The 17,389-nt window shown below is 35.2% G+C and overlaps 1 protein-coding gene across 20 annotated transcripts in view; it reads left to right on the top strand.

The window, feature by feature from the left end:
- MYCBP2 (MYC binding protein 2) overlaps positions 1-17,389 on the top strand; it is a 283,201-nt gene that overhangs the window by 74,102 nt on the left and 191,710 nt on the right. For all 20 annotated transcript variants that reach the window (XM_055360105.2, XM_055360102.2, XM_055360098.2 and 17 more), the window contains exons 15-17: positions 1,933-2,137; positions 8,996-9,141; positions 9,787-9,888. In XM_055360105.2, the coding sequence (XP_055216080.2) occupies positions 1,933-2,137; positions 8,996-9,141; positions 9,787-9,888 (453 nt within the window). The remainder of the gene's footprint in view (positions 1-1,932; positions 2,138-8,995; positions 9,142-9,786; positions 9,889-17,389) is intronic.

Below are 17,389 nucleotides of genomic sequence, written 5' to 3'. Positions count from 1 at the left end.
ATTCATGTCTTTTGGGTATATACCTAGGAGTAGAACTGCTGGTTTTCTCACTTTTCTTTTAATTTTCATTCCCTTGATTATTAATACTGAGTTTGAACATCTCTTCAAACTTTATTTTACTTACTAAAAATTGATTTGTAGGAGCTTTTTTACGTATTATGTTTTATATATCTTTGACTAACCTGTGGTTTAGTTTCATTTGTTATATATAATTTTAAAATTTTGATGTCAAAATTTTCAACCTTTTTCTTTATAAATTTTTGATGAATGTAGCCTGGTGAGAGATTTTATTTTCCATATAAATTAGAACCAGCTTTATCTGCTTGGCATTGTGATTGAGATTCCACTGACTGTAAAGATTAATTTGAGGATAATAGTTCCAGTATTGGAATGATTAAATGAGTAATGCTTATAGAGCTAGTTACAAATAGTGCTCAGTACATTTTAGCTATGATTATTAAAAATAGTCACTGAGGCTTCCTTCAGGATCACTTTATTCTAATCCTAGATATAGCTAGCTGATGCTTGGTTATCTAATTTTTCTGCTTGCTCATAGAGTAGAAGTGGCAAAACCCCAAAAGGCTATATATGCTATGAGTTTATTTCTTGATTAGATAGACCTGTATTGAGTGATAGCTGTATGTTAAATGGATGTGATAGGTGTGGGAGAATAAGATTGACTAAGAATAAGAGATATTATGAGCAAGACTTAACCTCATAACTTAGATCCTTTAGGAAAGTCAGATATAAAAAATAATTACTTGACTCCCACAGATTTGTTCTCCTGTCATAGGGTCTTATAACACTGTGTTCCTTCAAAACCCTACCAGTTGTAGTTTACATTTTTATTTGGTTATTTGATTAATGTCTGTCTTTCTCACTACATTATAAGCTTTATAACAGCTCGGTATTACCGTCTTCAGTTTCTAGAGCAGAGGTCTGCAGAGTATAACCTGATGTCATTTTTTATATAGCCCTCTAAGCTAAAAATTGATTTTACATTGTAAGGATTATAAAAAATGTGACAAAGATTTGTATGGGCCACAGAGCCTAAATTATTTACTGGCTCTTTATAAAAGGTTTGCTGATTTCTTGCCGTGAAGGAATCCCTGGAGTATAGTAGGTGTTCAATTTAGAAAAAAAGATGAATGAATTGTATTGTAACACCATTTAAAAAAGTTGTAAGTGAGGTATAAACAGGCACTGAGGAGGTAGTGACTAACTGCCTGGAAAAGGTAGCAAGTGCTTTAATAGGGAATGGCTTCTGAGCTGAATTTTTGAAGGCTGAAGTTTCTCTGCTAGATGAGATAGGCAGAGACATCTTGTAAATAAGGAAGGAAGAGGCAGAGGGAGCAAGAATGAACAAAGGCCCTGAGCATATGGAAGGGCACAGGGTGTTTGGAGAGCAGAGGGAAAAGAAATGAGATTGGAGAAAATTAGGAGCCATCTTGTGCCTACTGCCTCTTGCTGAGTTTTGTTCTTCTGAAGACCTTGGAAGGTCATTGGAGGTTTGTAAATTATGAAGTCATCATGTGCTTTGGGAGGGTGATTGGTGGCAGTAGGAGGATGATCTAGAGTGGGGAACTCTTGGCTTGGAGGATGGTTGGGAGGCTTTCTTTGGTCTGTTGAATGAAAGTGTTGGTAGTGAGGATGGAAAACAGGAAAAGATTTAAAAGTATGATTGACAGAAGGTAACAGCCAAGAGACATTTGACAATAGCCTTCCCTGCCTTCTTTTGCAGAAATGAAATGGGGAGAGTGTTTATTAGTGGTCCCTAAATTAAAATTTATTTTTGTTACTCAAATTTAAGCATTTCTTTGTATAATTGCTTGGATTAGCATGCTGTCATTTTTTAAACTGGGAAATACAGTCATCCATCTTTTATACATGAAAGTAATCTGTATAAAAATTACAAATTGATCTGTCAAATAGGGTTTGGAGTTGAAAATATGGCAACAGCAATGGATGAAGACCTGGAAGAAGAACTAGATGAAAAAGATGAGAAGTCTATGATGTGTCCTCCAGGCATGCACAAATGGAAGCTGGAGCAGTGCATGGTTTGCACTGTCTGTGGAGACTGTACAGGTTATGGAGCCAGCTGTGTCAGTAGTGGACGGCCAGACAGAGTTCCCGGAGGGTAAGAGAGAATGATTCCTACTAAAGAACATGTGCAGAACACATTTCTTTGCAAAATCATTCCGGAGTATACTCTACTGTTAATATTTTTTTGTTAAAGACCAGTGGCATCTTCACTTGATCTTAGCCAAAAGGCCAAGAAAGTATTGTAATTCTTATAATTGTTTTGTTATAATCATTTATAATTTAATGTCATCTCTAAGGTTGCCTTTCTTTCATTTGATTCATTTAAACCATTATTTAAAAACAGGTCATAAGTTTTTCAAGACTTGGGGCTGTACTTTTATTTGTATTATTTTTCAAAGCCTATTTAATGCTAGATATCTATTATATTTCTTTCTGTTGAACATGAATCTTTTCTAAATAAAATTATCGATATCATATAGAGTACTTGATTAGATATATAATTTTGTTTTAAATTAAATGTACCATTTATAAATTTAGAAACGTTGTATGCTTGCTTCTAAAGTTACATCATACCTGTTATATTTATCCTTGTTCTCAATGGACCACATTTTTCAGGGTTCTATATTATTGTCAATTTAAAGTTAATATGTAAGTTTGGCAGAATAAGAATGCAGGTTTTCTGCTAGGATGTTAGGAAAAATTTTGAATCTGTTTTCTACATTGCTAGTTACAGCCACTGTAACATGATGGGATATTCTTTGTGTGATCAGCTTTCTAATAATTGGCTGATTTGGGGGAGTAGAGAAAATTTTGTGAAGAGAAGCCCAGAAGGAAGACAGCCATCCCTGCCTCTTGACCTTCCTCTTTGTCAACTCTGTAATAGTTGCTTCTTCCCAAATATTGTCTGGATCTAATAGGAGTTTATTTCTAAGTTTATATTTGGCCTTTCTTAGTTAAATAGGTCATATATAACAGGCCTTTTCTTTAAGGCTGCTGAGATATGATTTTTTTAAAACAAATTTTCTTTACATTATTAGTATAAGCAATAAAGTCGTCTTTATCAAAGGATAATATTTATTCTGTAGTGCTTTATGTTTGGCTCTGTTTTCTGTTTTTTAAGCACCTAACTTCTTTATTTTTAAATTTAATTTGGATGCAGAAAGATTCTATGATTATTTTTTAACAGTGTTGGAATTGAAGTTTATTCTCCTGGATCTCTCCAACACTATTTCCATTAAAATTCAGTGTTAGCTGGGTGTAGTGGCCCATGTCTGTAATCCCAGCACTTTGGGAGGCTGAGGCCAGAGGATCACTTGAGGCCAGGAGTTTGAAACCAGCCTCAGCAGCATAGCAACACCCCTAACTCGAAAAATATGTAATAAAAATAAAATTTAATATCCCCACTCTCTGAGCTTAAGCAGCCAGTATATATCATGAACAAAATCTATAAATTATCTGGTCCCTTTTGAAATTAATTATTCTTCGTTTTTTCCTCCAGAGACTTATATAGTTTATAATAATTATTCATAGACTTACATGGACAATACTAACCAAGTATAATAATTGCTTTATGAATGAAGCAAACTGAATATATCAGAATATTAAGGACTATTAAGCTGACTTCAATTATTATAAAATTGTGACTACGTATCTTACTATGATAAAATACATATAAAATTGACCAGCTTAACCATTTTTAAGTAGACAGTTCTGTGGTATTAAATCCATTCATAATGTTGTGCAACTGTTACCACCATGCATCTCCATAACTCTTCATCTTGTAAAACTGAGACTCTGTAACTGTTAAACAATGACTCCTCATTCTTCCCTCTCCCCTGCCTCTGGCATCCACTATTGTTTTCTTTCTGTCTCTGATTGACTACTCTAGGTACCTCTCATATAAAGAGAATCAGAGTATTTGTCTTTTTTGTGACTGGCTTATTTCACTTAGCATAATATCCTCAGTTCATCCAGGTTGTCACATATGTCAGAACATCTTTGCTTTTTGAGGCTGAATAATATTCTGTTGTATGTATATTACCACATTTTGCTTATCCATTCACTCACTGATGAACACTTTGGTTGCTTCCACATTGTAACTATTGTGAGTAATGCTGCTGTGAAGATGAGTGTACAAGGAGCTCTTTGAGACCCTGTTTTCAGTTCTTTTGGGCATATACCCAGAAGTGGAATTGCTGGACCATATGGTAATTTTATTTTTAATCTTTTGAGGAACTGCCATACTATTTTTCACAGCGGCCAACCATTTTACATTCCCACCAATAGTGTACAGATGTTCCAGTTTCTCCACATCCTTCTTAACACTTATGATCTGTTATTTTGGTAGTGGCATCCTAGTGGGTGTGAGATAGTATCTCATTATAGTTTTGATTTGAATTTCTCCAGTGATTAGTGATGTTCAGCATCTTTCCATATGCTTTTTGGCCATTTGTAGATCTTTGGAGAAATGCTATTCAAGTCCTTTGCTCATTTTTGAATCAGGTTTGTCAGTTTCTTTTGTTGTTGTTGGTGAGTTTTAGGAATTCTCTATGTAGTTTGAATATTAATTCCTTATCAGATATATGATTTGAAAATAAAAAGTTGTGTCTGTGGGTTGTGTTTTTACTCTGTTGACATTGTCTTTTCAAGCAGAAAATTTTTAAAATTTTCATGAAGTCCAGTTGTCTATTGTTTTTTTGTTATTGTTGCCTGTGCCTTTGGTATCATATCCAAGAAATTATTTCCCGATCTAGTGTTGTGAAGGGTTACTGTATCTTTTCTTCTTCTTTTTTTTTTTTAATTATACTTTAAGTTTTAGGGTACATGTGCACAACGTGCAGGTTAGTTACATATGTATACATGTGCCATGTTGGTGTGCTGCACCCATTAACTCGTTATTTAACATTAGGTATATCTCCTAATGCTATCCCTCCCCGCTTCCCCCACCCCACAGCAGGCCCCGGTGTGTGATGTTCCTTTTCTTCTAAGAGGTTTTTTTTTTTTTTTTTAAATAGTTTTAGGTCTTACATTTAGGTCTTTGATTCATTTTGAGTTAATTTTTGTATATGCTGTTAGAGAAGTGTCCAGATCCAGTTTTCCCAGCAATGTTTATTGAAATGATTATCCTTTCTCTATTGAATCATCTTGGCTCCTTTGTCAAAAATCATCTGACCATATATGTGAAGGAAGATTTCTCAGCTGTCTATTCTATCCCATTGGTCTGTATAACTGTCTTTATGCCACACCACATTGTTTTGATTACTGTAGATTTGTAGTAAGTTTTGAAGTCAAAACTGAGTACTTTGTTCTTCTTTTTCAAGATTGTTTGGCTATTTGAGGTCCCTAGAGATTTTCTATGAATTTTAGAATAGGTTTTTCTATTCTGTTAAAACCATCATTGGGATTTTGATAGGGATTACAATGAATCTGTAGATTGCTTTGGGTAGTATGAACATCTTAAAAACATTAAGTCTTCTAATCCATGAACATATATGTGTTTCTACTTATGTCATCTTTAATTTCTTTCAGCAATGTTTTGTAGTTCTCATTTCACCTCATTGGTTAATTACTAAGTGTATTCTTTTTGATGCTATGGAATTGTTTCTGTAATTTCCTTTTCATATTGTTCATTGTTAGTGTCTAGAAATACAACTGATTTTTGTGTGTTGACTTTGTATCTTCCTACTTTGCTGAATTCATTTTCTCTATTGGTTTTTTTGAGTGGAACCTTTAGGGTTTTCTACTTATGAGATTGTATTATTTGTGAACATAGATAATTTTACTTCTTCCTTTCTACTTTGGATGACCTTTATTTCTTTTCCTGTCCGATTGCTCTGGCTAGAACTTCTAGTGCTGTTTAGGATTGGTCAAAGTGAGCATCCTTGTCTTCTTCCTGATATTATGAGGAAAAGCGTTCAGTCTCTCACCATTATGATGTTCACTGTGTGTTTTTCATATGTGGTTTTTATGTTGAGATCATTTCCTTCTATTCCTAGTTTGTCTAGTGTTTTTATTATGAAAGGGCATTGAATTTTGTCAAATGCTTTTTCTACATCAATTGAGATGATCATGTGTTTCTTTTCTTTCATTCTGTTAATGTGTTACATTACATGGATTGATTTTCGTTTGTTGCATTCCAGGAGTAAATCCCACTTCGTTATGGTGTATAATTCTTTTAATATCCTGCTGAATTTGTTTTGTTAGTATTTTGTTGAGGATTTTTACATCATTATTCATAAGGGATATTGGTCTGTAGGGTTTTTTTTTGCCTCCTCCTCCCCCTCCCCTTCTCCCTCCTCCCTTTCTTCTCTTTCTCCTTCTCCTTCTTTCTTCTCCTCTTCCTCCTTCTTCTTTTCCTCCTCCTCCTCCTCCTGCTCCTCCTCCTCCTCCTTCTCCTTCTTTTCCTCCTTCTCCTCCTTCTCCTTCTTTTCCTTCTTCCTTCTTCTTCTTTCTTCTCTTCTTTCTTCTTCTTTTTCTTCATCTTTTGTCTGACATTGGTATTGGGGTAATCCTGACCTCAAAGAATGAATTCGTGTTCTCTCCTCTTCAATTTTTTGGAAAGTTTTGAGAATTGGTGTCATAAACACTATTTTAAAAATAGTGTCAGTCCGGCATATTACTGTGTCATAGTTTTTACTGTGTAGTAAGTGATCTTCCAAATTGTTTATAATGCGTGCTTTTAAAAGTGACACATTTCGCAGGGTGTCTAGCTATGTCTTTTAAACTGCTGCCAGGTATGTTCTTCCTTTTGTACCTTCCGAAATCTGTATAACCTGGGGTTCAACAAGGCTGTCAAAAGTTTCAAGAACTGATCTGATGAACTACATTAAAGCTATGCCTTCTACAAAATATGTGACTAAGAAGTTACTTTCCCTGACCCCAAGTCAGTTTCTGGGAATGTCTTTGTCAACATATACCCCATATGGTTCACAATCGATATGAAAGGGCTGAAGGAGAAAAAGAACAGGTAATTGGACTCTGTGAAAGGAGAGAATGGGAGGTGAAGGCATGTAAAGAGAGGGGGAAGGAGACATATATGTGTTTGTGTGTGTGTGTGTGTGTGTGTATACATATATATATATATATATATATATATATATATATTATTTTTTCCTTTCCAATGTGTGAATGTTTTTATTTCCTTTGTGTGTGTGTGTGTGTTACTTTACATTCTGGGATACATGTGCAGAATGTGCAGGTTTGTTACATAGGTATACACGTGCCATGGTGGTTTGCTGTACCCATCAACCGGTCATTAGGTATTTCTCCTAATGCTATCCCTCCCCTAGCCCCCACCCCCCAACAGGCCCCAGTATGTGATGTTCCCTTTCCTGTGTCCATGTGTTCTCATTGTTCAACTCCCACTTATGAGTGAGAACATGCAGTGTTTGGTTTTCTGTTCCTGGGTTAGTTTGCTGAGAATGATGGTTTCCAGCTTCATTCATGTCCCTGCAAAGAACATGAACTCATCCTTTTTTATGGCTGCATAGTATTCCATAGTGAATATGTGCCACATTTTCTTTATCCAACCTATCATTGATGAGCATTTGGGTTGGTTCCAAGTCTTTGCTATTGTGAATAGTGATGAAATAAACGTACATGTACATGTGTCTTTGTAGTAGGATGATTTATAATCCTCTGGGTATATACCTAGTAATGGGACTGCTGGGTCAAATGGTATTTCTGATTCTAGATCCTTGAGGAATTACCACACTGTCCTCCACAATGGTTGAACTAATTTACACTCCCACCAACAGTGTAAAAGCATTCCTATTTCTCCACATCCTCTCCAGAATCTGTTGTGTCCTGACTTTTTAATGATCACCATTGTAACTGGCGTGAGATGTTTTCTCATTGTGGTTTTGATTTGCATTTCTCTAATGACCAGTGATGGTGAGCTTTTTTTCGTTTGTTGGCCGCATAAATGTCTTCGTTTGAGAAGTGTCTGTTCTTATCCTTCACCCACTTTTTGATGGGGTGGTTTTGTTTTCATGTAAATTTAAGTTCTGCTGCATAAATAAATGTCTTCTTGTAAGAAGTGTCTGTTCATATCCTTTGCCCACTTTTTGATGGGGTTTTTTGTTTTCTTGTAAATGTGTTTAAGTTCTTTGTAGATTCTGGATATTAGCCCTTTGTCAGATGAGTAAATTGCAAAAATTTTCTCCCATTCTGTAGGTTGCCTGTTCACTCTGATGATAGTTTCTTTTGCTGTGCAGAAGCTCTTTAGTTTAATTAGATCCCATTTGTCAATTTTGGCTTTTGTTGCCATTGCTTTTGGTGTTTTAGTCATGAAGTCTTTGCCCATGCCTGTGTCCTAAATGGTATTACCTAGATTTTCTTCCAGGGTTTTTATAGTTTTAGGTTTTATGTTTAAATATTTAATCCATCTTGAGTTAATTTTTGTATAACGTGTAAGGAAGGGGTCCAGTTTCAGTTTTCTGCATATGTCTAGCCAGTTTTCCCAGCACCATTTATTAAATAGGGAATGGGAAGGAGACATATTACATGAAGCTGGCAAGCTTAGGCTCTGTTGCTGAAGGTTACCAACACCTGCCTTCACTTATCTGCTGGACAGCAACATTGTTTGATTGTTTTTAGCCAACCAACCCATCTGGGTCACTTAATCCTAAAGCTTCTGGTGCTTCACTAACTGCAAAAAAACTTTTAGAGGATTATTTTTAAAGTAGTGACTTTGATGATAGTCGAATCTGTGTGTATTTTCTGTAGAAATATACCAATTATGCCTATTGGGAGCTTAATCAGTCTTGTTTTTAATTATTCTGCTATTTATATCCTTTCTTTAAAATGAACAATCGTGATCTAAAGAGGTGATTTCATTGCTTACTCATTTAACAATTTCAAAAATGTGGAAAATAAGTTATAGAAAAGAGTTTTAAGGACAAATTAGGAAGATCTCAGTTGTCTTTTTTTTTTTTTTTGTATTTCCCCCTAGGATCTGTGGTTGTGGTTCCGGAGAATCTGGTTGTGCTGTGTGTGGATGTTGCAAGGCCTGTGCAAGAGAGTTAGATGGTCAAGAGGCAAGACAAAGAGGAATTCTTGATGCAGTGAAAGAAATGATACCTTTAGATCTTCTTTTAGGTAATTTTGATTGATTATACTATGCTATACTGAGTTGTCCTCAACTCAGTAAGTCTGACAGTTTAAACAATTTCTTTTAGATATATGTTAATAAATTAGGATAATAATTAATGTATGCAATACTGTTTTTATGGTAACTGACAATATGATATTGTTTAAGGGATGAGATTCTTTTTTTTTTTTTTCTTTTTTTGAGATGGAGTCTTGCTCTGTTGCCAAGGCTGGAGTACAGTAGCTCAATCTCAGCTCACTGCAACCTCCGCCTTCTAGGTTCAAGTGATTGTCCCGTCTCGGCCTCCCGAGTAGCTGGAATTACAGGTGCCCGCTACCACACCTGGCTAATTTTTGTATTTTTAGTAGAGATGGGGTTTCACCATGTTGGCCAGGCTGGTCTTGAACTCCTGACCTCAGGTGATCTGCCCGCCTTGGCCTCCCAAAGTGCTGGGATTACAGGTGTGGGCCACCATGCCTAGCCAGAATGAGATTCTTTTTCCCTTTTTGACTAAGAATTATTAAAGTAAAAATATTGTGTGTTTTAGACAATGTTTTTGCTAGCTTTTACTTTCTTGAATTTTATGTAGTTCTGTCATAGCTATTATATAACATATATGTTGTTGTTGTTGTTGTTTTTGGCCAATCATCTAGCTGTCCCAGTGCCCGGGGTTAACATTGAAGAACACCTTCAGTTACGACAAGAAGAAAAACGGCAACGTGTAATCAGAAGGCACAGATTAGAGGAAGGAAGAGGTAAGATGTAGCTACAGAGAAAAAGTACATGAAAATCCACTTTCCTACCCTATCCTGAAACCACTGAAAAGTTCACACAATAAACTAATTTGGTAAGAAATCATCAAAATTAAAATTAGCAATATTCTGATAACTCATATAATGGGAAAATATTCAGGGTATTCATGATTCTTCTAATAACATACGTTTAGGTATTTATAATTGTGCTAATAACATACTTTTAATTCAGCAGGGTGTTTATGGCATAAGTCAGCCATATTAAGAACTGTGCCATCTGCCTACTATCAATAACTATTAGAAATGGCAACTTTTTAAAAATAGATATTCTCACAACTTGTCCTTCACCCAGACTTTGGACTCATCTATTTGACCGTGGGACAAAATTCAATTTAGTCTTTTTCATTTCTATTTTCTTACTCATTTATGCTCATTATCATTTGGACATAGTCCTGCTATGCTGCCCTCCAGTTCAGTGCATAACTATGCTTTCATGTGTCCTTTTTTGGAAAAACCTCATTCTAGTTATTTACAGGAAGAGTAAGATGGCAGGTCTGCAGGTTTCATTTGCAAAGATAGGTCTATTGTTTATATTTTCCTCATTGTTTATGAGCTTAAAAATTTCTTAGCTTAAAAATACATTTAACTGGCCAGGCACGGTGGCTAACGCCTGTAATCCCAGCACTTTGGGAAGCTGAGGCAGGCAGATCACAAGATCAAGAGATCAAGACCATCCTGGCCAACATGGTGAAACCCCATCACTACTAAAAGTACAAAAAAATTAGCTGGGCGTGGTGGTGTGCGCCTGTAGTCCCAGCTACTCGGGAGACTGAGGCAGGAGAATCACTTGAACCTGGGAGGTGGAGCTTGCAGTGAGCCATGATCGCGCCACTGCACTTCAGCCTGGCGACAGAGTGAGACTCCGTCTCAAAAGAAAACAAACAAAAAAAATTTAACTGTGGTTATAATTGGTATTTGAATACGCAGAGATAAATATATGTATTACTAAAGATTTCCTTGCTCAGTAAATTTTTTTTTTGTAGGATTAAGACAAATTGTTATGGAAGTCTATGATTTTATTCCTCCAATAGGCAAAATTTTGATTAGAAATGTTTACTGATATTGCATATTTTAAATGCTTATTAGAAATGGCATGATATTTGATGCATGAAATAAACCTTTTACCCATTTAACCATCATTATATATTTTTTTCTAGCTATTCTTTTTGTTAATATATGGAATAAGTAGTAAAATGTATAATACACACGGTGAATTCTAGTTTTACTAAACTTAAATTGTAAAACATAAACTTGGCACATGAAGAATGTTCTTCATAGCATCTGATAAGTGATGTTGATTGATAAGGTGAATATTTACTATTGTTTGGCTTTGCTTGCATAATGTCCTTTAAAGAATATTTTAATGAGATTAATATAGATACTGTCAGTATTTACATTATATAAGTATATGGGAAAATTGCATGTTAAATATTTCTTACAAAACAGGATAGAATTAAGTTTCTGATGTGGTAATTAATAATTTTTTATGTTGATATAAGTTTTTCAGATTAGTTACCATTCTGTTTGCTACTTGTTTTTTCTTTCTTTAGAAATATTAGGTTGAGCGACATGAATGAACCTACAAAATGCAGCTATTTCTTACATTTAAACTACAGTATAGCACATCCTTACACTTAATTATTCACATTTAATTACTTGCCTAATGCTGTGTATCTTGTTACTCTTTTTCTCTTCCCTCTAAAAAAGCTATTCTTCTCTAGGTATAGTATATTTGTGCATATAGGAAATAAAGGAACATTGAATCGTGCATTGATAACTTGACATAACTTGGTGATTGCAGAATATTCTTTTGCCATTTATTTTAAAATTTGACATAAACCTGTGAAACGTAATTGTAAACACTAACCCTTTAAAGTTAAAAAAAATCCTCCACTAGCTAAATATTTAAAGAAATTATGTTGTTGTATCTGACTTTCCAAAGATAGATAGAGGTTCTAGGCACTTAGTGTATATTTTGTGACAAATAGGTTTCATCTGAAGTCCTAAATATATAGAACATCAGTAGAAACACTTTGTTCAGATTACTGGTGTACATAAATTTTATCTTGTCCTTATTTTTTGGTAGAACTCTTTCTTAGATCACCCTCCTTCATGTTTGTTAAAACAATATATAGTGAATATCTTTTCTTGAGTGGAATCTTCAGTATGAACCTCAATTATCACAGTCCTTGCTTTCCATGGCACTAAAATTAACAGAAATGTGTGCACATTGGAACCATGTCCTCCCCTTTCACAGTCACCACAGTTACCCAGAATCATGCGAAAGGAGGACAGAGTTCCCGTATTTCTGTGTTTCAGTTAACACAGCACTATGCAAAGTGATGCCTGCTTGTATGTTTTGTTTGTTTATTTATTTATTTATTTTGAGATGAAGTCTCACTCTGTTGCCCAGGCTGGAGTGCAGCGGCACAATCTTGGCTCACTGCAACCTCTGCCTCCCAGGTTCAAGCGATTCTCCTACATCAGCCTCTTGAGTAGCTGGGACTACAGGTGCCCGCCACCACGCCTGGCTAATTTTTGTATTTTTAGTAGAGGCGAGGTTTCACCATGTTGGCCAGGCTGGTTTCGAACTCCTGACCTCAAATGATCCACCTGCCTCAGCCTCCCAAAGTGTTGGGATTATAGGTGTGAGGCACTGCGCCTAACCTATTTTATTTTAAATGAATATTTTTGCATTTGGATGAGAATTCTAACTATGTATTCATTTTTTAAAAAATCAAACTTCAGAGTCATTCAGTGACTTTGGAAATCCTTATACTGTATTAAGTAATTAAAAAACTATTCTGATATGACACTTTTATGATTTTATCTTTATATTATTCTTAGCACTCCATTAAGCAATTTTTATTAAAAAACAAATTTTTATAAGAAAACAAAATTAGATGAATATGATATACTTACACTTCCATAGAGATAAAACAAGAAAGATAAATACCAAAATATTAACAATGCTTTTTCCTGACAGGTGAGTTTATAGATATTTTTTATTTTCTTCTTTACAATTTGTTTCCTAAATATTCTCCAATAAGCATATTAGTGTATAAATAGAGTAAAAGTTATGTTTTACAACTGAAGCCATTTAAAAAAATACTGATTAGGTTTAAGGCATCCATACTTTGCTTACCTTTGCTTTTTAAAAAATATTTTTATTTTAATTGGATGGAGGACTCTCTTTCAGGTGCTGTGCTTTTCATTACTTTCTGGCCATGGTTCTCAAGGTGGTCTCAAAGGGACCAGCATCACTTGGGCACTTGTTAGAAGTACCAGTTCTCAGGCCCCACTTCAGATCTCTACTGAACCAAAAAACTGGGGGAGTACAGCCAGTAAATTATGCTTTAATAGCGTTCCAGGTGATTCTGATGGTCCCAAAGTGTGAGACTTAGTGCGCTAGGTCAGTTGTTTGCACTTTGCGGTTTGATCCAATGACCTTCTGCATCAGAATCAGCTGGGCCTAATGAATCAGAATTTATGGGTCAAGGGCCTTGGAAATAGATCTGAGTCACTTGCACAGTGTTCTAAGGCTCTTCTCTGGCACTGTGCTAGAAAAGATTGTAGTGGCTTTGCTCCCATGAGGAATAGAAACATCAAATAAAATGTTAGTGTTTCGGCTGCCATACATACAGATCTTTTATTTCTTTGGCCTGTTGATACTTTTTAGAAACTAAAAATTTAGTAGTATGTTAGTAATTATACTTACTAGTAATTGGCTTTTACCTGTGTTAACATTTCAGAATTTAAGAATTAGGTTATATTAGATTATTTTACCTGACTTTTCTGTCTCATTTTATTTACCAAGTCTGAACTAAGTTTTTCATAGTTGATCAGAACTCTGGGCTCTAGTTCTTTTTTTTTGAGTCACAGTCTCACTCTGTTGCCCAGGCTGGAGTGCAGTGGTGCGATCTCGGCTCACTGCAAACTCTGCCTCTCGGTTTCAAGCTATTCTCCTGCCTCGGCCTCCCGAGTAGCTGGGATTATAGGCGTGCACCACCACACCTGGCTAATTTTGCACTTTTGGTAGAGATGGGGTTTCACCATGTTGGCCAGGCTGGTCTCAAACTTCTGACCTCAGGTGATCAGCCTCCCAAAGTGCTGGGAGTACAGGTGTGAGCCACTGCGCTTGGCCTGGGCCCTAGTTCTTGTACTAAAGCCTTGCTCAGACAGCTTCAGGCCTATTGACGTAATTTAGTTACTGTTTTACGACACCAGGTCTCCTATAATGGAATGTGTTATTGAAACCCAAGAAAGCAATGATATTACTGCTTTTTCATACATTTGGAACTTTTTAATTTTAAATCTTTGTGTTATTAATAGTCTAGTTAATTTTTTTAATTTATCTTTTTAGGTATTAATAGTATTCATTTATAGATTTTAGTTCAATGGTTTGTGATAATTTGTCTTTTTTAGATTATGTTGGGTTGACTGATGTATTAATTTAACTGTGCAAGTGAAGTGCTTATTCAGTGAAATTCTTAAGTAGGGCTCTTGAAGTCATCAGAAGAACTAGTGGATGATCATATCAATGATTTTATCTTTATATTCCTTTTCAGCACTCTGTTTCGTAAGGAAAATTAAACTCCAATAATGTTAGCTTTTCTTCTTTTTTCTAAGTATCCAAGTTTCATAATTGTGAGCTGTAGATGGGCTAAACCCATGTCCTGGCTTACGTGGGAGAGTCCCATTTTATAGGCGTCCAGGCATATTTCTTAATAGTGCCCTTTTTTATTCTCAGTAGAGTCTCATTTGGGAAGTAAGTTATATGGTTAGCCTCACTATAGAGTATGGTGGTTGAGAGCATCTGTTCTGAAGTTATTAGACTTGGGATCACATCCCGGCTTCTTAAGTTTTGCCACCTGTTTATGACCTTGGAAATTTAATCACCCTGAACATCAGTTTTCTTACCTTCAAAATGGGGATAACTTTACCTACCTACCTAAGGATGTTTATGAGGATTAAGGGATATGGGTGAAAGTGCCTAGCATGTGCTAATCCCTAAATAAATGCTTGCTGATGATTGTGATGGTGGTGGGAGGCTATTTAGTAGTCTATACTTTTCTTTGAGCTTGATTCTCTTTCAGCTCTGGCCTTGATGACTTAATTGCTTTTCTTACAACATTGGGATGCTAATCACAAAACTTTATTATTGGGAAAAATCCACAATAGCTTTTCTAGAATAAAATATTCAATTTTCATAGGAAAAAAATTAGTTACAAATTAGAAACAAATTTACTAAAGCCTCTTATTTCAAAGTGATTGAGTTGATGTTGCTTTTTTTTTTTTTTTTTGAGCTGGAGTCTCACTCTGTCACCCAGGCTGGAGTGCAGTGGTGCTATCTCGGCTCACTGCAAGCTCCGCCTCCCAGGTTCACACCACTCTCCTGCCTCAGCCTCCCGAGTAGCTGGGACTGCAGGCGTCCACCACCACACCCGGCTAATTTTTTGTATTTTTACTAGAGATGGGGTTTCACTGCTTTAGCCAGGATAGCCTCAATCTCCTGACCTTGTAATCCGCCTGCCTCGGCCTCCCAAAGTGCTGGGATTACAGGCGTGAGCCACCGTGCCCGGCATGTTGCTATTACTTTTTAAGCCCTTAAAACCATTATGGTTTTCTTGATTTGACGCATCAAATCCAATATTAGCTGATATTCCAGTGACACATAAAAGTCTCTTTTTAAATTAAAGTATTATATGAAGAATTTAGAGAGTATAAGTAAGAAAAAATAGATCAGCATAACCCTTTATACAAAGAGAACCATTAGTAGAATTTTGGTGTAACTTCTCACACTTTTTTACTTATTTCATATAATTTCATACTGTGATAGATATTGGTGTCCTGTTTGTATCCCCTTTAATATTATATCATGAAAGTTTTTTTTGTGCTTTATTGCAAATGCCATATTAAAGTAATATAGGAATTTAGGTCAAGGTTTTGCATAAACCTATTCCTTAATTCAATTATTGTTTTTATTTCGTTGTCATCTTCTAATCAAGTTTTACTTATTTCTAGTTATATCATTGACTGAATTTTGTTTTATATTTTTGCTTAGTGTTATAATACATATATTTTTATGTTTTGCTAGTATTGTATCCCTACCTTCCCATTTCCATCCCCCCCACAAAGTAAATGTTAATAGTCTAATATCTTACTCTATTAAAATATAATCATGTACAGAGACTTACACATATGTGAAAGTGTAGACATATGTTTATTTACAAAAGTAATATTATGTATATACATTTGCAACATCTTTTTCTCATTTTACAATACAAGAAGAACACACTCTAGGTCAGTAAATGTGGATCTACCACAGTCTATACAGTAACTACCTAATATCATAATATGGCTATACCATAGTTTATGTAACTATTATTTATTGATGGGCATTCAGGTTATTGATAGTTTTTGTGGGTTTTACTGTAATAAATATTCTTAAACTTAGAGCTACATATTAGTGTTTGTATAGTAGAGCTTTCCCAAAATAGAATGTGTGGGGCAGAGAGTATATATCTGTCTTAAATTTTAACAGATAATTCACATTGTTTTAAAAATGTTATAGGAATTTATTTATACTCCCTAGACTAGTGTATAAGAGTAGTGTTTTCCTCTAGCATCACCTGTATTCATTATTCTTTTATTTATTTATTTATTTTTTGCAGAGGCAGGATCTTGCTATGTTGCCCAGGCTGGCATCAAACAACTGGGCCCAAGTGATCCTCCTGCCTCAGCCTCCCGAGTAGCTAGGACTGTACAGGCATGTGCCACCACACCTGGGTTTAGTTATTCTTTTTAATTCTTGGAAAACAGTGGTGAACAATGTTATCTCATTGTTAATTTAAATAACACAAAATCATATTCTGTGTAAAATTATTTCATAAATCTCATTTTAATGGCTGCATATTATTCCATTTAGTAGATGTATTATAGTTTTTAATTACTTTCATTTGGGTATTTTTAAAATGTTTGCTATAATGAATAAAGTTGTAGTAAACACCTTTGAGGTGAAATCCTTTAAAAATATTTTAGAGTTTTCTTTAGGATAGATTCCTAGGGTGCAGTTACTAGGTCAAAGGATAATAATTTGTATGATCTTGAAATATATCACCAAGAGCTTTCTGAAAGGCTTGTACTATTTAACACTGCCACTTATTCCATGCTTTTTCTGCCTACCTGCCTACAGATGAACTCTGAATTACCCGTTGTCTACACATGAGTGCAGCTTCTATCTAAACCTGGTTATCTTATACCCCTATTTTATTCACTCCTCTCCCAATGAAAGAAATAAATCACCAAGTTCTGTTTATTCAGCCTTCTTAATTCTTTAATAGCTTTTTAATATCTACTTTTCAGAATCTTACTGTTTCCTTAGCTGAGGCTTCTTTTCTTTGCCTATCTGACAGCAAAAAGCCTTTTAACTGGCCTTACCTCC

The sequence above is a fragment of the Gorilla gorilla genome, chromosome 14 (assembly GCF_029281585.2).
Source record: "Gorilla gorilla gorilla isolate KB3781 chromosome 14, NHGRI_mGorGor1-v2.1_pri, whole genome shotgun sequence".
Lineage (NCBI taxonomy): Eukaryota > Metazoa > Chordata > Mammalia > Primates > Hominidae > Gorilla > Gorilla gorilla.
The sequence above is the reverse complement of the archived record's forward strand: the minus strand, read 5'-3'. Positions and strand labels throughout refer to the sequence as shown.